The 27,090-nt window shown below is 39.6% G+C and overlaps 1 protein-coding gene across 1 annotated transcript in view; it reads right to left on the bottom strand.

Annotated features, from left to right (window-relative positions):
- The window catches only part of LOC136877619 (WD repeat-containing protein 43), a 161,308-nt gene extending 141,098 nt beyond the window's left edge, over positions 1-20,210 (bottom strand). Inside the window, exons 1-2 of the mRNA XM_067151797.2 lie at positions 20,031-20,210; positions 5,485-5,723 (exon numbers count right to left, since the gene is read on the bottom strand). Of these exons, the coding sequence (XP_067007898.2) occupies positions 5,485-5,723; positions 20,031-20,210 (419 nt within the window). The remainder of the gene's footprint in view (positions 1-5,484; positions 5,724-20,030) is intronic.
- Positions 20,211-27,090: the final 6,880 nt, after the last annotated feature.

The raw sequence follows: 27,090 nt of genomic DNA, 5'->3' as shown, positions 1-27,090 counted from the left end.
TATGTAGTTGCGATACCATTAATAGGATTTTCTGTTTCCCGTGCTTGCTTTTTGCTAAGGGTAAGGACACGAATTGTACAAAAACAGGGGTATCGGATCTCAGCCATTTAACACAAAAGATCAAAAAGCACGAAGCATCTATTATACATAAGCATGTTTGGTTCTTTCAGTTCTGGGGAAAACGGATATTAGGCAGCAGCTAAGTAGCGCTTTCGGAATATTAAGAGACATAATGATAATGTCAGAAAAAATAGGTACGTGTCTCGAAGATCATTGACTGCGTGAAATTCTGTGGTGAATTTGAACTTGCTTTGAGAGGTCATGATGAAACACTTGATTCAAACCATCCAGGCGTATTCAGAGGACTCATTAATTTTACTTCAGCATTGCACACCGTTGTTAGGGGTCATTTCAACACTGCTTCAGTCTTCAAGGGTATGTCGAAGGACGTTCAAAATGACATTCTGGAATGCATGTTGCAAGTGTGTCACGAGAATATTTTAGCTGAAATAGCTACTGCAGACTTCATCTCCGTGATAGCAGATGAAACATCCGATGTGTCTTCAAAGTGTCAGTTAGTCATTATACTTTTGATATGTATTAACTAATGGGGAGCCTGTTGTAAGGTTCTGGACTTTCTTAAACCCAGCAGGAAACGACGCATTCTCATTAGCTGATTGTTAGCGTTTGTGATTTTTAGCATTTGCGAAATATGCCAAAACTTTGTCAGTGTATGTGCCTTCATCTTATATGACCCGTAAGGGAGGTTTATTTAGCGATTTCGAATTCGCGATAAAATGCGAAATTATACAATTTATGCGAAACAGACGCGAAACTCTCAGTTTTATACGAAATAAACATATATATTTTAAAAACGATGCATTTCTCTTAAAAATAAGATATAAATGGTGTTATTTATTTCAGGAGAAATAATTATTACGGCGCCCATTGCGATCGTAAAGCGGTAACATCCTTTGACGGACACTTCCGTCATGGTGCACGGAACATCTATAAGTTCATTATCGCAGTTAGCTGGTCGGAGAGATTTATTCTCTTTGTTTTGCAGCCTAACCGATTGATGTCAGATGATACCTGAAGCTATTTTCTCTGTGTAAATAGTAACTCTGAGCTGAAATACGGAAAATAAAAAGCACCTCATTTTGCCGCTCGTTGTAAACAATCACGGCGGCATGGATGAGTTTATGTCTCAAGTATTATTACAATATTATAAGTCCACCTGTTCAATACAATACAATATGATCCACTATTTCATAGGGTCAAATATTTTTTTATATACATAATACATAAAAGTCAAAGGTACATGTTTCACCCTCCTTACGGGCATCATCAGCCTATATCAATCTTAAAAATAATACATATACTTATAAATTATAGGTTAAAATGTTGAAAAATGATTTCGTAAAACATTATACAATGACATCTAAAATAACGATAATGCACCAAAGTATGTTAAAAGAGAGTGAATTAACAGTTTGAAGATTAAAACGTGATTAAACATGAAATTTTGAGAGTTTAAAACTAAAATGGATCCATATTTTTATAATATCATTAAGACTGTGATGGCCTTGAGTATAAACGCAATCATCAAAGGGGGATGTTTCTTCAATTTCCAAGTTGAATCCAAGGTGGTAAAATCACAGTCAGTTATTTAAAACGGAAGTGTGAATGTAATAAACAAGTTAAAATGTATATGTTTGGGATATCTGAAAGTCGAGAAGAAAATGGAACTTCTGTAGAGGCGTTGCTTATGATAAAACGTATGTCAAAGCTAGCGGAGTTCGGAAATTATGTGGTAGTCGAATGGATCTAAAAGATAGTCAAGTTGATGTTATAATTCCGTTGAAACATTTGTTGGAAGAAATGTTCAGGATTTTTCATACGGAGCGTATTAAGTAAGGTTGTTCCTGACGTACTTAATACGCTCCGTACGAAAAATCCTGAACATTTCTTCCAACAAATGTTTCAATGGAATTATAACATCAACTTGACTATCTTTTAGATCCATTCGACTACCACATAATTTCCGAACTCCGCTAGCTTTGACATACGTTTTATCATAAGCAACGCCTCTACAGAAGTTCCATTTTCTTCTCGACTTTCAGATATCCCAAACATATACATTTTAACTTGTTTATTACATTCACACTTGCGTTTTAAATAACTGACAGTGATTTTACCACCTTGGATTCAACTTGGGAATTGAAGAAACATCCCCCTTTGATGATTGTGTTTATACTCAAGGCCATCACAGTCTTAATGATATTATAAAAATATGGATCCATTTTAGTTTTAAACTCTCAAAATTTCATGTTTAATCACGTTTTAATCTTCAAAACTGTTAATTCACTCTCTTTTAATATACTTTGGTGCATTACTGTTGTTTTAGATGTCATTGTATAATGTTTTACGAAATCATTTTTCAACATTTTAACCTATAATTTATAAGTATATGTATTATTTTTAAGATTGATATAGGCTGATGATGCCCGTAAGGAGGGTGAAACATGTACCTTTGACTTTTATGTATTATGTATAAAAAAAATATTTGACCATATGAAATAGTGGATCATATTGTATTGTATTGAACAGGTGGACTTATAATATTGTAATAATACTTGAGACATACGTCAACTTCAATACGGAACCAAAATGAGAATAGTTACTTGTAAAATGGATGAGTTTATTCGTAACTGGTTTGAAAACAGTGATGTTGAAAGTGGAAAATATTCTCTGGAGAGTGAAAATACTTCTCCTTCTTCTTCAAATGAAAGTGATTCCGATTTCAATTCCAAGATGATAGTGCCAATTGAAACTACGTGACAAAACCAGAATGCAACAAGAGCGAGTGAGAAGTCTAGTTTTCCTTTTTTTTTTCTCTCTTTTTTTGCTAGTTGCTTTACGTCTCACCGACACAGATAGGTCTTACGGTGACGATGGGACAGGAAAGGCCTAGGAATGGGAAGGAAGCGGCCGTGGCCTTAATTACAGTACAGTCCCAGCACTTGCCTGGTGTAAAAATGGGAAACCATGGAAAATCATCTTCAGGGCTGCCGACAGTGGGGTTCGAACCCACTATCTCCCGGATGCGAGCTCACAGCTGCGCGCTCCTAACCGCACGGCCAACTCGCCCGTTGAGAAGTCTAGTAAAATGATACTTGGAATTATGCTTGTTGACAATAAGCCTCTTTCTGTAACACGTAAACCAGTATTTGAAATTCACTCTGTAGTGAGGAGGGGGTTGGGTAATAATCCGAAAGAAATGGACTTAGGGAATGAATTTCTAACCCCACAGTTCTGGGATCACGTTACTAAGGAAACCAAAGCCTATGCCTCTACATTTCTTGCTAATTTATCTGCTTCCCTTGAAACCAGTAATACTTACGAACAAAAACATTGGTTTCCTGTTACTATAGACGAGCTAAAAGCTCACTTTGCTTTGTGTATTCTTATGTAGCCTATGTGATTAAACAAATTTATGTTAAAGTGACGAAAAAATAAATAGTATGTAAGGGAATATTTCCTTTCACAAGTAATGACAGGCCAAAGGGTTAAATCATTCAATGTGTGGAATTTCTTTCACTGGCTAAAGAGCACAGCAAAGACCAGTCAATCAAACAGCAAATACACTTTCAAGCACCACGTTCATTCTCTGTGTGTGCTGACCCTTGATCTTAGTCGGTTATTCTTGACATTGGTGTTGAGTAGTAGTTCTGTTGAAAAGTACGGTAGCGATTTATCTTATTGTCTGTTAGCCATGGGTAGAAGCGAAGTGACGATCAAACAGCACGCCAAAAGTCACAAATCGGGACATTATTATGTAAGGATACAGATGGCCTATATTGATGTGCCGACTCTGCAACAAAAAACTTGAAGAAAAAAATGTTTTGCATCCTTCCTTTGCCTTGGCAGCACTTCTGTGCATTTGGGCCTCTACGAACAGTGTCGATGTAGAGTTTTTTAGCAAGTACAACATAATTGTAACTGATAGGCGGTCTCAAATGAAGGACACCTTTTAAACAATTGGCATGTTGTACTTAAATCATCATTGAAATTCCTCTTCCTTGTAGGTGTGTTGTACTGTGATAAATAAATACGTTCAGAATAGTATTTTTCACTTTGAAATTGTGTTTGTAAATTTGAAAATAAGCATATTCCTGTGTGTTCGTCAATACTTCTTGCAGTCTTATGTTGATGTTTGTCTTATTTTCCATAGTGAATTCAAAACTGCATGACGAGCAATGTGTGATTAAACAGTATGATTTTACTCCCAACTGTTGTGTGTGCAATTTAGCAAATTATGCCTATTTTTAACCAATTTGGTACAAAACGCTAAATTTGAGAAGTTTAGATGCTACAAAACGCTAAATTTGAAAATCAAAATGCTAAATTTCTGATTTTTAAATGCTATAAACCACAAACTCTACCGATTGTAATAAAACAGGTCCTCACTGAATTAGTTGGACAACACAATGTTATGAGCGGCCGACACTCCGGAGTACAAACAATTGTAAGGCAAGACTACCCATTTGCTTACTTTGTGTATTGTTACACCCATCAATAGAATTTAATTCTGGCCTAGGCTGCTAGCCACAGCAAAGAAGTGCGATTGTTCTTTGACACTATTGGGGAGATTCCAGTATTTTTTTCTCATTTGCCTCTGAGAGTGGCTATTCTGGATGAGGTAGTGCACAGAAGAGTTTCGCAAGGCTAGCTACGAGATGGAACTTTAAATAAAGATGTGTTCTTACATTCTTACACCCCGGAACTTGCTGTTTTGGGCCACAAAATGCCACTTCCAATTCCTCACTTGTTTTTCATGAACATTAAACTCATGACCCGCTGCTCTGTTATTATTATCTTCTGCAATTTTTACCACTTTTAACTTAACTGTTAACTTTCCCCATGACAATTATTTACTAACAATGGTTGAGCTCAAACTGTGCGCAGCAGTGGCCCTGTCCGTTTGTTACTACAGACGTGCATTCTTGTGACACGCCCACGAATTGGATGTGCAGCTCTTAATCAGCGCACAAATTTATGGGAATATTCGGTCAAATAATATGGGTGCGTCTGATATGCGAGTTAATACGGTAGCTAACATAATCATGAAAATCTGCCATGCATAACTGTCATAATACGGATTATTTGCAGCAGGTCTGTGAACAATATTTTCACCCAAATGAAATTATAAACACACCTCTGAATAACATAGGAAGTAAAGAAGTACATCTCACTCTCACCAAACCACGTCTGCTTCCAACAGGAGAGTCATTTTTCCAAATTGCACTCATTATCTGAGCAAGTCTGTACAAGCCCTGAGGCAAAAGGGAAGAAGCAAGAAGAGGAAAATATTTAGACAGCTGTTCAGGAGTCTGAAGAATAGGGGAAAATGGTATCACTGAACGAATTACAAGAAAAATTATCAATCGCCACTCCTAAGTCTTACGTGTGATTCTTTCTTACCTTCGAATATTTTTGTCTCCAACACTCCACTCCACAATGTGTCCATTTCCACAACTGAACAAATTGCAACCCCGGCTCCACGTAAGATGATCCACTGTTGAGCTTTGACTGTCTTCTAACTGCGTTAAAATGCTGCCTGTAGCCACAGAATACAAAAGGATATTCCCAGATGCAGTCCCCAATGCAATTACATCCATATCTTCCTCTGTCTTTAATTTTCGTTTTTTCTTTGGAGAAGCCTGTAAAATCAACATTTTTATTTAGATGCATAGATCAAACACTTTCTTACTACACAATTATTATTTCCACCTTTCCCCTCCATGACAAACTGAACTTACATGCACCTACATTCGAGAGAACAGCAAAACTGGACGCAATATATACAGACGGAGGAGAAAAACGAATACAAAGAAGACTAGTGGAAGGAGAGGACAAAATGAAGGTCAATGAACTACTGCCCAACACAGGATATCCCGCAACAAAGGTGACGGAAGAAGTAGTAGTTTATTATGTCTGTAGTAAGAGAATGGAAAGAATTAAAATTTATCTGTTAAACAGAACAAAATCATTAAAATGGTTTAAGTTTAAATGCTTAGCTAGGAGCTAATGGCAGCAAGTGTTACATGTATAGGACATCACCTTATGTACTGTTACAGTATGCAAGTATAATGTAAATTAATATTGTTAGTGAATCTTCATTTGCCCCATAACTGTACTCTGGTCCAAGTCATTGTTCAATCATCACTGATCTCCATTTAAGGCTGCTGCCTACAAGGCAGGTACCCTATCAGTTTTATCACTAAGTCTTTTCTTACATGATTTCAAAGAAGTTGGAAATGTATTGAACATCTCTCTTGATAAATTACAATTCCTCCTCTTATAAACAACTATTTGCCCCCATCCGTCCCTTTTAATTCCATCTTTATCTTCATATTATGATCTTTCCAACTTTTATAAACTCCTTTCAAGATCATTCAATACTAATTTCATTCCACACCATCTATCCACCGGGGTCCAGGTTGATGGTAATTTTGCGTAGGCTACTTGGAGTCTCTCACAGTTCATTGGCACTGCCGGTGGCTTCAAGTAGCCTACTCAATGGCCTCCACGGTATAGACTAGCCATGCGTTTTGGTCGGTGTGCTATTTGCCAGCTGATGGGCCCAACTAGGCACACTGGGGTGAAACGCTGACAACTAGGAATGAGTTAGCAGGAAAATTTATAATGTCCAATAACGGACCAAATATACTGGTATTATAAATTTATTCATTCGGAACAAATATTTCAGGTTCCCTATGGGAATCAACATCTATATCATAAGTGGTATGTTTGCAAGTAATCAGCTTCATTTTCTGTATCAAATTCTAATCATAGAGACTTACAATAATTGAAAATCTTCCACCTTTTTGATACTTTTTATTTACTTTTTAGCAAATTAATTAATTATAAACAGTACATGTTTTGTTCTTATTTGAGAACATCTTCAGCTGTTGTATAGCTTATGTGAAGCACTGAGTTTTTGAGTATATCATTTTCAGTACCCTGTTCCTCTTAAAAACTATTTGAATATAAACTGAATTTAAAATATTAAAACAATGGGGTGGTTAATGGGTTGGTGAAATGAGACAGGACGAAAACATAATTAGCTTACTTAAAAAACTATATCTATTCATTTGAATAGTTGTTGTTAAAAGTTCAAACTCTGTTACACTAAAAAATATCTGTTTGTCTTCCAGTTAAAAGGTTTTTAAAACTGTATGACTCCTTGACACCATTCTAAATACTGTTGAATGTTCACTTCTTTCACTCCTTCCAGGTTGGCTGTTATTTATTTTGAGCTTACTTAATGTGTCTTAAATTGAATTTAATGCGGAACTTTGAAGCTGATTGCCGTTCACTGATTGAGAAGGGAGCTTCGTCTCAATTTCTTATTGTTGTTAAACTCCAATTCTACCGTGAACCTGGAGGAGCTACGTTTGAAGCTGCTTTACGTCTTGTATAATAACTATCAAAAAGGTGGAAGATTTTCAATTACTGTAGGTCTTTGTAAGTGGTATGTTCCGAGCTGTAAGTGGAGAGATAGTGTGGAATGACATCAGTAGACGAATAAGTTTGAGTGGTGTCTTTAAAAGTAGGAAAGATCACAATATGAAGATAAAGTTGGAATTCAAGAAGGCAAATTGGAGCAAATATTCTTTTATAGGAAGGGGAGTTAGATTGGAATAACTTACCAAGGGAGATGTTCAATAAATTTCCAATTTCTTTGCAATCATTTAAGAAAAGGCTAGGAAAACAACAGATAGGGAATCTGACAGAGGAAATGCAGGAGTTGGTTTAATAATGAATAAGAAAATAGGGCAGCGGGTAAGCTACTACGACCAGCATAGTGAAAGAATTATTGTCGTCAAGATAGACACCAAACCAATGCCCACCACAATAGTGCAGGTCTATATGCCTACTAGTTCAGCGGATGATGAAGAAATCGAAAGAATATATGAGGAGATAGAAGATTTAATACAATATGTAAAAGGTGACGAGAATCTAATTGTGATGGGAGACTGGAATGCAGTGGTAGGCCAAGGAAGAGAAGGTAGTACAGTAGGAGAATTTGGATTGGGACAAAGGAACGAAAGAGGAAGTCGGCTGGTTGAATTCTGCACTGATCATAATTTAGTCCTTGCCAATACTTGGTTCAAACGCCACAAACGACGGCTGTATACGTGGACGAGACCTGGAGACACTTGAAGGTATCAAATAGACTTCATTATGATTAGGCAGAGATTCAGAAACCAGGTGTTGGATTGCAAAACTTTCCCAGGAGCAGACGTGGACTCTGACCACAACTTGTTGGTCATGAAATGCCGTCTGAAGTTGAAGAAATTGAAGAAAGGAAAGAATGCAAAAAGATGGGATCTAGACAAGTTGAAAGAAAAGAGTGTGAGGGATTGTTTCAAGGAACATGTTGCACAAGGATTAAATGAAAAGGCTGAAGGAAAGACTATAGAGGAAGAGTGGAGAGTCATGAAAAATGAAGTCAGTAGGGCTGCTGAAGAAATGTTAGGAAGGAAGAAAAGATCAACTAAGAATCAGTGGATAACTCAGGAGATACTAGGCCTGATTGATGAACGACGAAAATACAAGAATGCTAGAAATGAAGAGGGCAGAAAAGAATACAGGCGATTAAAGAATCAAGTGGATGGAAAGTGCAAGATAGCTAAGGAAGAATGGCTGAAGGAGAAGTGCAAGGATGTCGAAGGCTGTATAGTCCTGGGAAAGGTAGATGCTGCATACAGGAAAATCAAGGAAACCTTTGGAGAAAAGAAATCTAGGTGTATGAATATTAAGAGCTCAGATGGAAAACCACTTCTAGGGAAAGAAGACAAAGCAGAAAGATGGCAGGAGCATATCCAACAGTTGTATCAAGGTAAAGATGTAGATAATTTGGTTCTGGAACATGAAGAGGCTGTTGATGCTGATGAAATGGGAGACCCAATTTTGAGGTCAGAGTTTGACAGAGCTGTGAGTGACCTAAATAGGAACAAGGCACCTGGAATTGATGACATTCCCTCTGAATTACTGACTGCCTTAGGAGAAACCAGCATGGTAAGGTTATTTCATTTAGTGTGCAAGATGTATGAGACAGGAGAAATCCCATCCGATTTTCAGAAGAATGTTGTTATACCTATTCCCAAGAAAGCTGGTGCTGACAGGTGTGAAAACTACCGCACCATTAGTTTAGTATCTCATGCCTGCAAAATTTTAACACGTATTATTTACAGAAGAATGGAAAAACAAGTTGAAGCTGAGTTGGAAGAAGATCAATTTGGCTTCAGAAGAAATGTAGGAACACGTGAAGCAATCCTGACTTTACGTCTGATCTTAGAGGATCGAATCAAGAAGGACAAGCCCACGTACATGGCATTCGTAGATCTAGAAAGGGCATTCGATAATGTTGATTGGACCAAGCTATTTATGATTCTGAAGATGATGGGGATCAGATACCGAGAACGAAGAATTATCTACAATCTGTATAAAAATCAGTCTGCAGTGATAAGAATCGAGGGCTTTGAAAAAGAAGCAGCAATCCAGAAAGGAGTGAGGCAAGGCTGCAGTTTGTCCCCTCTCCTTTTCAATGTTTACATAGAACAGGCAGTAAGGGAAATCAAAGAGAAATTTGGAAAGGGAATCACAGTCCAAGGAGAAGAAATCAAAACCCTGAGATTTGCCGATGATACTGTTATTTTATCTGAGACTGCAGAAGATCTCGAGAAGTTGCTGAATGGTATGGATGAAGTCTTGGGTAAGGAGTACAAGATGAAAATAAATAAGTCCAAAACAAAAGTAACGGAGTGCAGTCGAACGAAGGCAGGTGATGCGGGAAATATTAGATTAGGAAATGAAGTCTTAAAGGAAGTAGATGAATATTGTTACTTGGGTAGTAAAATAACTAACGATGGCAGAAGTAAGGACGACATAAAATGCAGACTAGCACAAGCAAGGAAGAGCTTTCTTAAGAAAAGAAATCTGCTCACTTCAAACATTGATATCGGAATTAGAAAGATGTTTTTGAAGACGTTCGTGTGGAGCGTGGCATTGTATGGAAGTGAAACATGGACAATAACTGGCTCAGAAAGAAAGAGAATAGAAGCTTTTGAAATGTGGTGTTACAGAAGAATGCTGAAGGTGAGGTGGATAGATCGAATCACGAATGAAGAGATACTGAATCGAATTGGTGAGAGGAGATCAATTTGGCTAAATTTGACGAGAAGAAGAGTTAGAATGATAGGACAAATCTTAAGACACCCAGGACTTGTTCAGTTGGTTTTTGAAGGAAGTGTAGGGGGTAAGAACGGTAGGGGTAGGCCAAGGTATGAATATGACAAGCAGATTAGAGCAGACGTAGGATGCAATAGTTACGTAGAAATGAAAAGGTTAGCACAGGATAGGGTGGCATGGAGGGCTGCATCACACCAGTCTATGGACTGATGACTCAAACAACAACAAATGAAACTGTACCGTCAGAGGGGGTAACTTTGGACATTCGTACAGTAATTTGAAAGTCCCACCAACGTGCATTTGTTTTTTGAATCAAATTACTGACTTAGCATTCATCTTTTCTACGCACCTTACTAAACCATGCAGGCCATCATTGATCTTAATCTCGGAAGAAACAACGGAGACAGTTACTGAAGGTGTCACATCACCGTTTGGGGAAGCTATAAGAGACGGAACTTTTATCATAACTGTCTTTCCCAGAAGAAAGGAGATATATAGACATGCATATGCTGCGAACAAAATGATTTCTACCCAAGAATTGGAGGTTACAGGCCTCAAATCAATTTCAGCAGCAGAGGACACTTGTTAAAAATTGCAAAAACACATGTAAAATTTTGGTTAAGGAAGTTTTGTATATTTTATCAGACACCACCAAAGTTGGTACAAAAGACACATCTCGTTTTAGATTTTATAAATCCCATTTGGTAGATGGCTGAAATCAGAATTTTTGTAAAACAAGGGACAATTGTTGGTTTTATTAACATCCACAAGTAAATGTCAGTTGTGAGCTCATGTAGAGAAAGGATTTTTTTTTTTCGCCATTTGCTTTACGTCGTACCGACACAGATAGGTCTTATGGCGACTATGGGATAGGAAAGGCCTAGGAGTGCGAAGGAAGCTGCCGTGGCCTTAATTAAGGTACAGCCCTAGCATTTGCCTGGTGTGAAAATGGGAAACCATGAAAAACCATCTTCAGGGCTGCCGACAGTGGGGTTCGAACCTACTATATCCCAGATGAAAGTACACAGCTGCGCACCCCTAACCGCACGGCCAACTTGCCCGGTGAAAAATGATAAAATATATATGTGAGAATATGAAGTGATAGTTATTATTTGATGCAGGTTGCCTTATTATTTGACTAAGCATGTACAACTACTGTCAGCAGTGTAAAACAAAGGCATGTTCAAAGTTACACCACTCAAGGGTCAAACTTTGGACACTCATATTTTTAAACTTTGCAGGCATAAAATATGTGCCTCGGCTCCGTGCGGAGGGACTGTCATTTGTTTGCTTCTCACAAGGGATGTGGTTGGGGTGGTCAACAAGGCTGCCAACCTCTCTAGTTAAGAATTAGTTAGGGTAGGAGTTTACTAGACCAGTGATTTGGGGGGAAGCCAAGGAGGTCTGGGGCATAATCTTCTTTTTTTTTTTTTCCTAGTTGCTTTACGTCGCACAGACACAGATAGGTCTTATGGCAACGATGGGACAGGAGAGGGCTAGGAGTGGGAAGGAAGCGTCCGTGGCCTTAATTAAGGTACAGCCCCAGCATTTGCCTGGTGTGAAAATGGGAAACCACGGAAAACCATTTTCAAGACTGCCGACAGTGGGGTTCGAACCTACTATTTCCCGAATACTGGATACTGGCCGCACTTAAACGACTGCAGCTATCGAGCTCGGTGGGGCGTAATCCTCCAGGTTAGAACCACGATACCTGGACAAGACCATTGGCCTGGACAGGTTAGGGTAGGGGTGAACAACACCAGTGATTTGGGGTAAGGAAACGGGGTCTGGCTCTGTAAGCCCCCAGGTTAGATTAGCCGCAAAGCGGAGTTAGACCTCTAGGGTGGGGGTAAACAGAACAACTGATCTGGATAGGTTAGGGTAAGGGTGGAGAAGACCTTTGGTCTGGACAACACTTGAATGTTCGAGGGTGATAACTGTGCATTTAAGCGACAACAGCATATCTATTTAGCCTAGGGTGATAGAGCATTCTGTGTTCAATTCGACTCATCCCCGCGAATTTCAATTCACTGTTGCAATTTACAAATTTCATTATATAGGTCCGTATGATACAGCTTAATCAAGAACTAATATTAGGTTTAATGATCCACTTAATCAATACACTTCACTTTACAAGTGAGAATACACTTAGTCTTAAAATATTTTATACATAATTTGCTACATGTTTCGTCTTTTACTTAAGACTTCTTCAGCCGTAGCGTCTCAAAAATTATTTTATCTAATTAAAATACAGAAATGTTACTGTCCAATGTTTTAAAGTTGATGAGCCCATGTCTCTTCAAGAATGTTTTTAAAAAAAACACTAAAATCAATAAACACTGTTTTCCTGTAACACTGTCCATCACTTTCTTACAAAAATCTTTTACATGTTAAAACTGACCTCATAGCATTATCCTCTAATTAATATTGATTGAAGTTTGACATAGCTTCAATGTACGGAATAAGGGAGAAGTTAAGCTGTGGCTTCAGAGGTGGGACAACAGAACATTGTCAGTTCTTAATTCGTCAAATGAAGAATACTGAAGCTTTCAATCTGATAAAATTCAAGTGACAAGGTCTGGAAAGAAAAAATATAGGCCAACATTTTAATGGGTTTGAACTTCTGGAGATAAAAAGAGTAAATTATTGTTAGATTATACGATTAGATGACATCAGAATGCAGGGGGCAAAGTAGGCCTTAATTTAATCCTCATCAGTGTCAACCATGTCATCGTCCATTGCTTTTTTTTTTTTTTTCTTTTTTTTTGTTGGTCTGATCATTGTTCTATTGTGTAAATACCTGTTTCTTAAGCAACATGGGAAAACAACGGGTCCATAAACTTCAAAAACACAGACAACTCCGATACAGGATTATCTAGATATTTCTCTCTCAGTTCTCCTGTCAGCCCTGAAGAGCGTGTAAAGTGATGAAAAATTAAGTGGTTATCACTATTACTAACCCACACCCAGTGACTAAATTTGGCTTTCGCACGTGGGAATTTAGGTATGATTTCTCAGTCACCCGCATCAGAGAAACTGTCACATGCATATAAAGTCTCTTCTTCAATATTATCATAATCACCTTCGCTGTCCTCCGAATCGCTGTCTAAAACACTTTCAATTAACTCAGCAACAGCATTCACTACACCCGGAGCCATGGCCAGGAGTGACTGACACCCGATGAAAAATTTGTGCTTTCAGAGCCTGCACCTGGGCAATATATAATAGTACAAGTTCTTGGAAGGAGAGCTCTAAACAAGCCACATTACTGTTCTATTCATAGAAGTTCACAAGAAAAGGAAAACCTTGTAGAGGAGATCAAAATATAAGCTAGGACATATGACTCAACGCGGTGTATGAATGTCTCATCATTTGAGCTGAGAGCCTGGCCAATGCTTGCGTGGGTTAGTTGGGGATTGAATGAATGGCCTTATGTCATGTTTACAGATGAGACACAGATATCACTTACGTCAGATACAAAACGACAAAGAGTGCGGAGTCGAAAATAATGCAGTGCAATATAGCAAAATGTTCAAAAGGTGCAGCATTTTGAGGTTGTGGTGTAATGTTTCGGGTTGGGGTTATGCATAGCCACTGTACGCCTTTCAAATTCCAGGGACGTTAACTGTCCAGCTGTATACCAATGAAATACTTCGACCAATTAAGAACCCTGAATTAATTTTCGCCAAAGGCAATGCTCACTCTTATCAAGGTGCATCAGTGAGGAATTTCATAAGAGAGGTGGGTATCAACCATATGAATTGGCCAGGTAATTCACCAGACATAAACTCCATTGAGCATGCATGGGACACATCGAAAATGGCTGTTTTTGATCCACATAACCTCTACAGACACTCCCAGACCCCATTAGAGTTGTACTGATAGCAAGCATGCCACAGCATATCAAGGACCTGAACAATGCCAAAGGTGGTCATACACAGTACTAAGGCAAATTGTAACCTTTTCATTATTCCTGTTTCTTTGCATTAGACACTGGAAGAAATACATTTGGGTTCGTAGAAGTTTACGTTTCCAGGTTGCGTGTGTGCGTAATACAATAAACAAAATTCTGTACATTTATAATTGCATTGCATCCTTGACATTCCAAACTATTTTTGTGGAATGTATGGTTGTGGAAGTAAGGAACTTGCTATGAAATTGAATCTAGTGAAGAAGTCGGCTAAGGTCGTGATGGCAAGCTTAATTGGCAGTCGTATGAATTTTAGTAAAAAATGCAAGGGTATGTAATACTTGCGAAACTTTTAGTTATACCTGGACTCCCTCGTGCTGAATCGGTAGACCTCAGCAATCTTCGAGATTCGTATTGGCAACCTTTGAACACAAACTATGAATCGCCGTGAGCCATCTGGCGTACACTTTATGTACTAGTACTGTTGTTTACACAGCAAAGCCAAAATATAGAATTCATGCTAGGAACAAGATTTGCATCGAGAAATGCTATATAATGTTATATAATGTGTGTGTGACACAGTTGTTGGCTTAAGATAATAAAAGTTTAGAAAATTCCTATCGATCAATCATACTATTGATTCAATTCACATTTCATTTCGATTCAATTGGCAGTATTACCAGAACCAGGCTAGCTCCTTTCTTACTCCTCACCACTGTACAAAGAAGTACCACTAAAAGTTTTGCGAGTAATACAGGTATTTCAATACAGAAACAGGTTCCGAGAAGGACATTCCAAGAATCATTAACCCCTCAGCGCCGCAGCCATTTAAAGAGCTTCCTACCCCGCGGCCGGATGAGATTTCAACTACGCACGACTGAAATACATTGATTCACTTACAACGTTACTACAAGTATAAGAGTGGCCCGATATTCACGGAATTTGGAATTCCTTACGACAGAACTAAGTACGTGCAGATAATTACATAATTGTTTCACATGTCCTTAGTAATTTAGTTCCGAGTGATAGAGTTCGAAGCACTCTTCGAGACAGGGACCCAAGTTACACTCCTGGCAGCAGTACACTGATGTCTTCTTTTCGTCGTGTTTTTAACACATGATACGTCTCTGAGGTTTGGATTTCTCACTCTTCGGTGCTAATTTCCTGATAAAATGTCTTTTCTGCAACCTTGGAACTGTATTATCTGATGCGCGCCGGCCTTGAATATTTCTTTCCCCGCCCGAGCAAGCGTATTTTGTAAATAAACCTTTCACCAGCTGCTCGATAAGGTACCCCTAATTGCTCAATATTTGTCTCTGTGACATGTGTGAATGTTATTAGAGAATTTAGGAATCATAATTCACTGTTGGAAACTTCCCTTTGACCTGTATAATTATCTATAGTCTCCTACACGAAATTTCCAAGTACTGTTTCCTCAGTCACTCTCATCATTTACCACTGCCACATCATCTATTTCATTATCAGTGCTGGTAATAATCTCACTACTACTTCCGACTAAACGTTCATCTGAATTATACAATATTCCAAGCACGTTACTGTCAGTCAAACCACGGCTGAGCGCGGCGCGCCACACGGACTGATAAAGCTGCAGCGAGACCGAAAGCAGCAGGACGAAACTGAATGAGGGGAATAACACTTACTGTATGCAAAACAAACCAACTCGATGCATATTTCAGATGAAAGGTCGAGACATAGTCTGTCAAGCGAGATATATACCATGAACAACTGGCTCTCGTATCGTATGACTGAAAGCAGTACTTGCTGATGCCTACACAGAGCGCTCGTGGAGAGTTACGAAAATATTACGAGCTGAGAAATAAAGACAAATATAATAAATAAACCGCACTCCCAATGTACAAATAGAGCAAATAATATCACGCGAAAAGACAAACTTCTCAGATCATCATTTCTTTATTTTCTTCTGTGGGAAAGAATGAAGCAAACAGACTTTTTAAAAAAAGCAGAAATTAGTGCTTAGACTTACTTGACAAATAATTAACCTTGCAAAAACAACTACATTATAAAGATTTTCAGTTCTTATTTACAACACTGATAAACATGAAAATGTCTTCTTGGAAACAAAACAATTTGCATATCAATAACTACAAAACTCTTCGCGCTATAGTCGTAAATGTGAAACCATGTATGGGTCTATACGACGTATAGAGGTTGGCGGCTACGGAAGAAAAGAGGGTCTATACCACGTATAGAGGTCAGCGCTGAGGGATTAATGAACAAGAGGAGTCTTGAATAGGTGGACCTCATCCTTGCTGATAGTGAACAAGGGGCTTTACACAAGGCAGAAGTATTTAGTCCGCATTATGTTGGTTACAAGGATGTCAAGATAGAGGAGGTGACTAGACCTCCGGTAGAAATTTAGTAAGACTTACATTACTTTCATAGCATGATAAGGATGTAATATGTTGGAAATCTTAAGTGGAATACCTTGTAGAGGAGAGATGTGTTCACTGTGACAGTTAAGAACCCACCCGCCGTCCCCCAGAAGTAATTTCACATTTATAACCGAATAGAATTTATCACGCGCCATAGTCCATCGCCTAACTACATACCAGCATTTCCATTGGCTGAGACACAATGGGATATGACGTCACCCCCAGTAATGAAGTAAAATTAATTCTGTTACCAATCCGCGCACAAGAAATACACACCTGCCCAGACCAACAGAGGTGTCACGCGGGATACTAGAGGCCTAGGGCCGCTTCTAATCTGGGGGCTTACGTCCCCAGGCCCCCTTTGCTTGACCCAGACCAATGGTCTAACCAATCCACACCACTGGCTTTGTCACCAACCTACCAGAACAAATCCAGACCAAAGGAGGTGTCACGCAGGATACTAGAGGCCTAGGGCAGCTTCTAACCTGGGGGCTTAAGCCTCCAGACCCCCTTTGCTTGACCCAGACCAATGGCTTTGTCACTAACCTACACCAGTGTTCTCCCTAGGACCTTTCTAATGGGCCCAGCCATTTTCACTGACCGCTCAGCTATCATAACCTAGATATCTGCTAGTTACAGAATATTTCAAGTTGCTTTATGTCGCACCGACGCAGATAGTTCTTATGGCGACAATGGGTTAGGAAAGTGCTAGGAGTGGAAAGAAAGCGGCCATGGCCTTAATTAAGGTACAGCCCCAGCATTTACCTGGTGTGAAAATGGTAAACAACGGAAACCATCTTCAGTGCTGCCGACAGTGTGGTTTGAACCCACTATTTCCCAAATGCAAGCTCACAGCTCCGCGCTCCTAACTCACTCAGTTTGCGTGATATTACTACACAGGCCTATTTCAGTCACTGAAAACCTACAACCTGTTTCCCAGTCAGTGACCGGGTCAGGGATGAAATGAATGAAGCCCCATCTTGCGGCAAGGATAGGAATTGTGCTGACTGCCGAAGCCTGTCGCACTCCTCTGGGGCAATGATTAATGACTGGCAGATGAAATGAAATGATAGTGGAGAGTGTTGCTAGTGTAAACTGTTTATTTAAATGAAAAATCTTCATTATTTTCAGCATAATTGTGCGAGTTACATCGGAGTTCAGCTTATCACGTTGTGTCGTGCACGAGCGGTGTCTGGATTAGCGTAGAATCGCATGCGGGCACTCAATTCCGCGGGACGTAACAAACCCGTCTAGCTCTCCATGGTAACCGAGTGATTATGAATGAGCAGTAGAATGCTAGAAGTTCAAACTACTCTGCTACGTCATTTTCATGATAACACTAAAATAGTTCATTTTTGCAGTTAATGTTTACCTGTCTAATAATATTGTTAATGACCTGAGGGGGGAAAAGTTAAAATTGTATCATAATTATTTTTTATGTAGTATTCCCCGCCCGGCTATCATTCCTGCCACCCAGAGAACGAAAATTTCTGGGGAGGACACTGTACACTAACCAATCCAGACCAATGGAGGTGTCACGCGGGATACTAGAGGCTTAGGGCCGCTACTAACCTGGGGGCTTACGCACCCAGACCCCCTTTGCTTGATCCAGACCAATGGCCTAACCAATCCAGACCAATGACTTTGTCACGAGATTCATAATTTCAAAAGTAGCGCTGCTGCACTAGGACTAGTTCTTTATATGAACAGTTGGCAACTCTGTCCACCGGACGATCAAGCCCTTCGCGAGACGGGAGCGAGAGAGAAACAAATGACAGTGCAATCACGCCTAGATGCATGCGCTGTAAAATGCAAGTTGTTCTGAATTTTTGCCAGTGGCTAATACTAATGAAGTAAACTTTTCTTTGCACATTTGTATACATTCCCTCTATCATCATATTAAGTATATGTTACGATTGGTTCATACGTATTGCTGGTAGCCTGGGAGGATCAATTATGCAAGGTTGAATAGGGCCTTAGGCAAAACTTTACTAACAAGGGTGCAAAAGAGAGGTTAGGAATTCAACATGGCATGGATCGCATGTCACAGCACTGCCAGCTTAGGAACTTAGGTCCAGCAAGTGACAAGACCCATGGCCTCTATTAATTACAGTGTTCTCCCCAGAAATTTTCGGCAGCCGGGTGGCAGGAACGAGTAGCTGGGCAGGGGAATATTACATAAAAAATTAATATGATAAATTTTAAACTTGTAATACCTGCTAGTTTTAATATTCTAGGAAATCCCTTAATGATATGGCCATACAAGGTCAAAGTCATGGCCACATGGGGTGATAAGAGTAATTTACGGCATAGCCCTAGTGTAGGCACTTCACTCACTCCGCTTGCTGTATAAGGAATCTCGGGGGCCGGTGATGCTCTTTTATTTTCAGTTAACGGGATCGCCGATAGGAAATTGTTTCTATTTCTGTATCTATCTTCACATAAATAATGCACATAAAAGAAACTTTTTATGAACAGGTTACTTAATTTTAGAAAATGACGGAAATGAAATTCAAGCAAAGGGGGAGGTAAATTTGCAAAATAAACTGCAAAAATTGCTTTCTTATTGCAAAATCATGCACAGATCAATGGGAAAATATCATGTTCCCATCTACTATGAATATGTATGTAGGCCTCGACGTCATTCACTGGAGAGGCAAACAAATATGCCCATGTACAACGAAATTCAATCATTTTTTAAGAATTGAGAATAAACATTATACACTCCAAAGGAAGGATAATAGCCCCCTTAGGAATTTCAACGCATAGCCTACATGAAGTTTCAACACATAATGCATCTTCGTCCTTCCATAATGCAAATCTCTACCCTATCCACCAGGAGTGTCTGAGGACAAATTCGGCTTGCCAAGTGGCACCCGTACGCGACCTGCGCGTCATGATGATGAAGACAACATATACCCCCTTGCCAGCGGAATTAACCAATTAGGGTTAAAAAACCCGACACTGCTGGGAATCGAACCCGGGACCCCTGTGATCAAAGGTCGCACGTTAACCATTTATCCACGTAGCCGGTTAAGTTTTGTCATCAGTACAGATAAAATATTCAAAGAATATTAATTTACTATCAAGGTCCACCAATCTCCACTTGTAGTTCAATTTAGAGACGAAGTCTAGAAATACAATAGGTTTGCCCCACAGAGAAATGCGAAATAAAAGTAACAGAACTGAAGTAAGATGAAAAAGGCATGTAAACTAGTGAGACTGCAACGAAGAAGGGAAAACATTCTCATGGACAGATATTATCTTGACACACAAATCACAGTGTTTGTAAAATGAACGCTGTCACGAATAGTGTCATACAACAAATAATTATACACAATAGCATGAAGAAACACTTTCACCGCGTACAATAAATATCATGACAAAATTAGGTGATCACAGTGTAAACAACTACTAACAGCCACATGGAGAGGCACATGGCTTACCGTCCGTGATATTCTCATCCATGTCAAGCAAGTACAAGGAGATGTTAAGTGCAGGTTTGGAGTATACTCTTGTTTTAATATCCCTGTTCCAGTTTCCCAAATTTTTAATTTTCCATCTTGGCCATAACAACAAAAATATCTACCGTCTTCTGAAAACGCCGAACTGCCACCCAGCGCCATATTTACTATCCACTCAAACACAACAGAGTAGCCAACATCCAACAACGAATTATATGATACGTTCCACGTACACGTTCTCCTTGTCTAAATACACAAAGACTATACCTTCTGTGGCGATTGGATCCTTTGAAGACAAATGTCGTTGTTTGAAGATAAATAATCTGTGGTGACAGTTTTATTCTCTGGACTTCGGGCAGAATCTATTCTATTCTATCGTCTTTGAGAAGATACACTGACCCTGATCGTCTTAGTTCCTGCAAGACCATCAACTACACACAATAATTATCAACATGTGTTATGCACGTTTGTATTTCTTTCCTCTTCACTAGTATCAAATACAGTAGAGACAATACACGACACTGAGCGAGATATCGAGGGACAGCTATTGGAGCACACTCTAGCAGATAGACCCGAACGGTACTGATTCTGTCATAAGAGCACGTGTATTTTTGTGTGAAGTTTTTGGTGTTATTTATGCGTTTTCAGTGAGTTGACATAATTAAATAGTAGCGTGTGTCATTCCTTGATATCTCCTCTCAACATGAGGGGAAAGGTATGTGCTGTGTTTGGCTGCAGTAATTACGAAGTAGAGAAAAATGCGCGCTCGTTCTTCAGGTTCCCTCTTCCAGTGACAGAGATTTTTATAGTACTTCATAATCTTCTGACCTGCTCGACCCATGTTTTAACGGGCTTAAAATATAATACGCATATTTTATTGTATAGTGCAGCAGTTAACCTTCAATACCGATGTGTTGTTGTAGGTGTGATCTGTGGGTTTTGAAATGTCACAGAAGCGATTTGGATAAAGTGTACAAGAAAGAAGGGACGTTACGCTTGTATAAGAATTATAAGATCTGTTCAGATCATTTCCAGGCCAGCGACTTTAAAAATCGTCGACTATACAGCCAAGGGTATGTTACATTCTTACTCTAATTGTACGTAAATATTCCTCAAAGCATCACTATCGACAACATTTTCAAACTTTTCTTTCTTTTATTCCTCTTCTCAGATTAAAGCCGGGATTTTATAGATTTTCTTTCTGTTAGTAGGCTTCATGTTAAAAGGAAAATTGTCCAGCTATTAAATGTTAATTCATTGCATCATATTGCATCATATGTGTAAGGAATGTGCCGATATTTTTATTGACAAATGTCTTAATGTGATGATACATTATTTTTAAATGAGGAAAAAAGACAAATCCAACCATAAGATTTCAGGCAGGTATGCTAAAGCTAAAAAAGTAATGCATAAATGAAAGATCAAGCCATTTCACAGCAGTCCATTTCACACCTTGTTTATATGTCTAATTTCAGTCTTTGAATAATAACCTTTTAAATAATTCTTCATTCATTTATCCTTAATTGCTTTAGCAACTTCGAAGTTAATATCTCAATACCACTTTCTTTCTAGACGTAATTTATTTATCCATTTCCGTATATACATTTCCATTGATATTTGAATTTAGCGCGATTTGTTCAGGACAAGTCACTAGGAGCGCCATCGTCGAATTGCCTCCCATTTCAGCAAGGCGAAATCCGTAAGTGTCGTGTATTGTCTCTACTGTATTTGCTAGTATCAAACCTTCCTCTTCTACGGTTCTCATGATTAAGTTCGACTTAGTGATGGGTTTGACGATTTCGCACTTTAAATGTACAGCAAGGATTTTTTTCTCATTTCTGCTTGGTTCAGTACTCACAGATACTGATAATGTATAGCTTATTTTCTTGACACGGCATAAGCCCTATTCAGTATAATGTCTATAAGTACGGGCCGTGAAAGCATCAATGGCATCATGGATACTGTCTGCATTATGTCTTCTGTGGTTATACCTGAAGGAACGTACATCACAGTCACGAGCGAGACATCGGGAAGTGCGGACGTGTGAATGAGCTGAGGTGCGCAATATGGGAATAACGATACAGCAATACAGGCTAAGAATTGGAAGATGGCATGGTGCAAGGCAGTGTTGGAAGGAAGGTGGAGTTGAGAGAGGAAGAGAAAATAGTGGTTATAAAGGACTGTTGGAGATTATGTTGTGTGCGACGGTTATTGCGACGCTGCTGGTGGTAGGAGGTATAGAAAAAAATCCGGGTCCAAACCAGGGACCGTTCGGCTGGGAGGAGCTTGAAGAGATCAAGAGAGTGGTGAAGGAAGCAAGCAAAGGAGAAGAAATTAAGGAAATGATGCAGGAACACCAGGCAACCCAAATGAAGGAGATGAAGGACTTAAAAAGTTTTATAAAAGAAGAAATTGGAGGTGTAAATGACAAGTTACCGGAGATAGAAGATGAGGTAGGGAGCTTGAAAAAGAAGGTGGTGGTACTGGAAGAGGAATTAACAGCAATGAAGAGAGAAGTGAGGTTAGCGAGGAACGAATCAGCAAGAAAAAATGTGTTTGTGTATGGTGTACCTGAGGAAGGAACAGAATCAAAAGTGGAATTAGTATTGAAAGTGGTGGACATAGTTTCGAACAAAATGAAGATAAAATTTTCTGAAGTTGATATAGATGATATATATAGAGTGGGAAGGAACAAGGGACATAGGCCGGTGAAGTTAAGATTAATATCAACCCTGATGGCTGATATACTTCTGAGGAATGCTGGAAATTTGAAAGGATCGAACATTTATTTGAAGGCTGAGAGAGAGAAAGAAGACAGGATGCGGTCGGATGTCTATAAGCGGCATATGTGGCGTGCTAGAGCGCAGGGATTGCGAGTCAAGATAGTGGGGAGGTGCCTGGTTACTTCAGGCAGAAATTGGTCGCGATCGTGGACACAGGAGGAACTGCTGAGGATGGAAAATTGTGAGGAGGAAATGAGTTGCAGAAATCGAGAGCAGGGCGACATCAGTACGGAGAAGGAAGAGAGAAGAGGGGACTGCGGTGTCAGCGGGCAAGTAGCGAAGACAGCAGAGTCCTTGGTGAGTCAGAACAGCCCAGGAAGGGGTGAATCAACAAGTAGGACACTAGACCGAAGTGAAGTGGATCCAGGTAGTGAAGAGGTGACGGGAAGGGAAAGGAGTCAGGGTAGTGACTCAACCTCCCCGAATAGGAATAATGCAGAAATAAACCTGGAGAGAAAGCAGGCGTTAAATAAGGCGAGATCCTTGAGCTTAAAAGATCTATGGGGTGGGAAAAAAGGCTCTGGCACGGAAAAGGGGAAGGGTGGGGGTGAGAAGAAAGAGAGGGGTGGGGTGGAGCCAAAAGGAAGAATTACGAGAAGTAAGGGGGGAAGTGGTGAAATGCAGAAGTATAGGGAGGGAGGGGGAGGAAATAATAACTAGATATGGTGATAGGGATGCTGAATATTGAGGGGTTGATGGGGAAGTTAGGGAATAAGGAAATTGTGGATTTAGTGAAATATTTTGAGATTATTGCTCTAGTAGAGACGTGGTTAGGGAAGGGGGTTGAAATTACATGGGACGGTTATAGAGTAGTTAACGTGTTAAGGAAAAAAATAGGGAAGAGGGGCCGAAACCCAGGGGGCATAGTAGTTTTAATAAGAAATGAGATAGCTGAATGGGTGGAGACGTTACAGACTAGGGTAGAAGGGGTAGTGTGGTTGAGAGTAAAAATGGGGAAGGGGGCAGCGGAAGCAATTTGTCTGGCACTGCTTTATAACCATCCGAGCGATTCAGTGTATGCAAATAAACATTTTTTTTGACGAACTGATTGAAGAAATAAACACAATTAAAGGAATGTATGTAGAAGATGGGATGATTTTATTGGGGGATTGGAATGCGAGAGTGAGCAATAGAGTACCGGTATACGAGAAAGAAGTAAAAGTAGACGGGGTACTGCAAAGGAAGAGTAAGGATAATGTTGTAAATAGTTATGGAGAAAGGTTATTAGAGTTATGTGCTCTAGAACTTTTATTTATTTTAAATGGGTGGATGAAGGGGGATAGTGTGGGAGATTTGACGTATATTACAACAAATGGAGGGAGTGTGGTGGACATAGGAATAAGCTCAGAGATAGCGTTAAGGAGAATAATAAGTTTTGAGGTGTTAGAATATGGGTTGACAGAACATATGCCTATCAAAATAAAATTGAGAACGTTGGTCGCTGATGAGAAGGGAAAGATGGAGGAAAGTAAGGAGAGGTATAGGAATGGAGGATGGAAGTATGTATGTGATGATAATACTAAAGAGAAATTAAGACGGCATTTGAAAGAGGAGGGAGATATATTAAGGGTAGGAATTGAAAGGGCGGTAGAAGGGAATGATATGGATAACGTGCTAAAATTAATTGAACTCCCTGTATGGAGGGTGGGGAAGAAAGTGAGGAGAAGGGTAGAGGGAAAAAAGAATAAAATGAATGGATGGTTTGATGAAGACTGTACGAGAAAACGTGAGGTTGTAATGAGAGCCCTAGCGGAGTTTAGGAAGGAGGGTGTGCAAGAAAAAAGGAAGGAATATTGTAAATTGAGAAGGGAATATAAGGAGGTATTGAATGAGAAGAAAAGAGGATGGAAGGAGGCGGAAGCTGAAAAAATAAATATATATTGTAGAGAGAAGAAATTTGAGAGAATTTGGGAGTCAATAAACAAGATTAGAAGAACGAAACCGGAGGGGAAGGGGGATAAAATAGGAGAAAACGAGTGGGTTAGGCATTTTAAAAGGCTTTTAGAAGGGGAGAGGAAATTGGGTAGAGAAATAGACAAGTCACATATTGGAAGGGAACTGGAAGTAGGCATTACAATATTGGATGGGGAGATAACAAGGCAGGAGGTAAATACAGTATTAAAAAATGCTAGACCCAAGGCTGCAGGAGGTGTGAATGGTATTTCCAATAGTGTATGGAAAGAGGTAGGGGCAAATGAACCGATGTTGAGAGGGATTGTGAAATTCTTTAATAGGTTGCTGGAAACGGGGAAATTTCCTAGAGAATGGAGGAAGGGGGTATTATGCCCTATTTATAAAAATAAAGGAGCTAGTAGTGATCCAAACAACTATAGAGGAATTACACTCCTAGACTCGCTATCAAAGGTGTACACAGGGGTTTTGGCGAATAGGATAACAAATTGGGTGGAACAGTACGGTAGGATATCTGAGTTCCAAAATGGATTTAGGAAAGGATGTAATACAGTTGATAATGTTTGGATTCTGGACACTTTGATTACAAAGTATGTGAGGATAGCAGGGCGTAAATTATTTATAGCAGCGATTGATTTAGAAAAAGCCTTTGATACGGTCAGTAGGGAGGCGCTATTTTTGAGATTAGGGGAGGTTGGAATGTCGAAAAAAATGAGGGTGGCAATTGAAACTATTTATGAGGAAGTGTTTGTGATGATTAAATTGCAGGATGGAAGGTTGAGTAAGTGTTTTGAGTCAAAAAGCGGGGTGAGACAGGGTTGTAAGCTATCCCCGATATTATTTATATTATTTATAAATAATATTTTAGAGGGTCATGGTGGAGACGCATGGCAATGCCCTTGGGTAGGGAAAATGGAGATTCCGGGGTTGCTATTCGCGGATGACCTATTGATTTTGGCTTTGACGGCAAATGGCTTGCAAAAAGGGTTGGACAAGGTAGTTGAATATACTAGGAAATGGTCTCTCAGAGTAAATGTAAGAAAGACTCAGATAATGGTGTGTAGGAAAAGGGGTGGGAGAAAGAATAAGGAAGTCTGGAGGCTTGAGCAGGAAGAAATTAAACCAGGGGGGAAAATTGAGTACCTAGGTGTAATAATTAGTAAGAATGCTTCTTGGAAAAATCAGTGTAAGAAGGCAAAACTTAAAGGAAGAGGAGCGCTTGCTGTAGTAGGAGTATTAGAAAAGAAATTTCCAGACGTTAAATACAAAATTCAGAAAACGGTGTTTAAATCACTGGTAATGGGCAAAATGCTATTTGGGGTTGAAGTATGGGGAATGGAGGAAGGCAGGAGTGAACTAAACCAGGTGGTGGCGAAATTTAGCAAGATCATGATGGACCTACCGAATTGTACAGCCAATGCCGGGGCCAGATTAGTCTGTAAAGAATCGATAGAGGTTGAAATTGCTAAGAGGGTGTTCAAGTACTGGATGAGATTGGAGGAAGGGAAGGGTGGGGCGTTAGTACAAGAAACGTTTAATTTTCAGAAAGGTATGACGAATGAAGGTTACTGGGTGAATAAGTGCAAAAAATGGCTACAAAAGATTGGATTGGGGGTATATGGAGAGGTCTGGGGGGATGGTAGGAATAAATGGGTATGGGAAAGGATAAAGGGAAGACTACTAGATATTGAAAGACAGAGCTTAATAGAGGAATGTAGAGAGAGAGTCTCTTTATCAGTATTAAATAAATTGGTGGAAGTAATAAACCCGAAAACGGAGTTTGAGGGTAGAAGGGATAAGAGAGGTTTGTATTGGTGGGTATTGGGTCTTCCGAGGAATAGGGGGTGGGTTGGTAGTGAGAATAGGGATAGATGTGTGTTATGTGGAGAGAAGTGGGAGGACCTGCATATTTTTAATCAATGCCGACCTTTGGCGGAGATAAAGATCAAACTACTAAGTAAGAAGGAGCTGCATATGGTAGGGGAAAGCTATAAGATAACATCTTGGTTATGTAGAGAGTGGGAGAAAGGAACGAATATAGCGAAATTCTTAAATGTGGCCAGAGCTATATTTATAAAGAAATTGAGGGAGTAACAGGGGTTGTGCAGATAATGTGGTTTGTGCTGAGGGAGAAAGGGGGAAGGCATTCTGCTCAGAGGAATGGATATCCGCCCTGAGCAAATGCGGGAAGGGTATCATGGTAATCATGATATCAGAAGAGGGGGCTGCAGTGTTAGGGGAAAGGGGGAGAACACCTTGCCCTGTGGAAAGGTGATCCGCCTGGGGCAAAGGGAAAGCCTGAGAAAATTAGGTAAGCGTTGAGAAAAAGGGAGGTTGAGTAGGTTTGA

Source organism: Anabrus simplex, chromosome 7, assembly GCF_040414725.1.
Source record: "Anabrus simplex isolate iqAnaSimp1 chromosome 7, ASM4041472v1, whole genome shotgun sequence".
NCBI classification, from domain to species: domain Eukaryota; kingdom Metazoa; phylum Arthropoda; class Insecta; order Orthoptera; family Tettigoniidae; genus Anabrus; species Anabrus simplex.
This window is presented reverse-complemented; position numbering and strand designations above follow the sequence as displayed.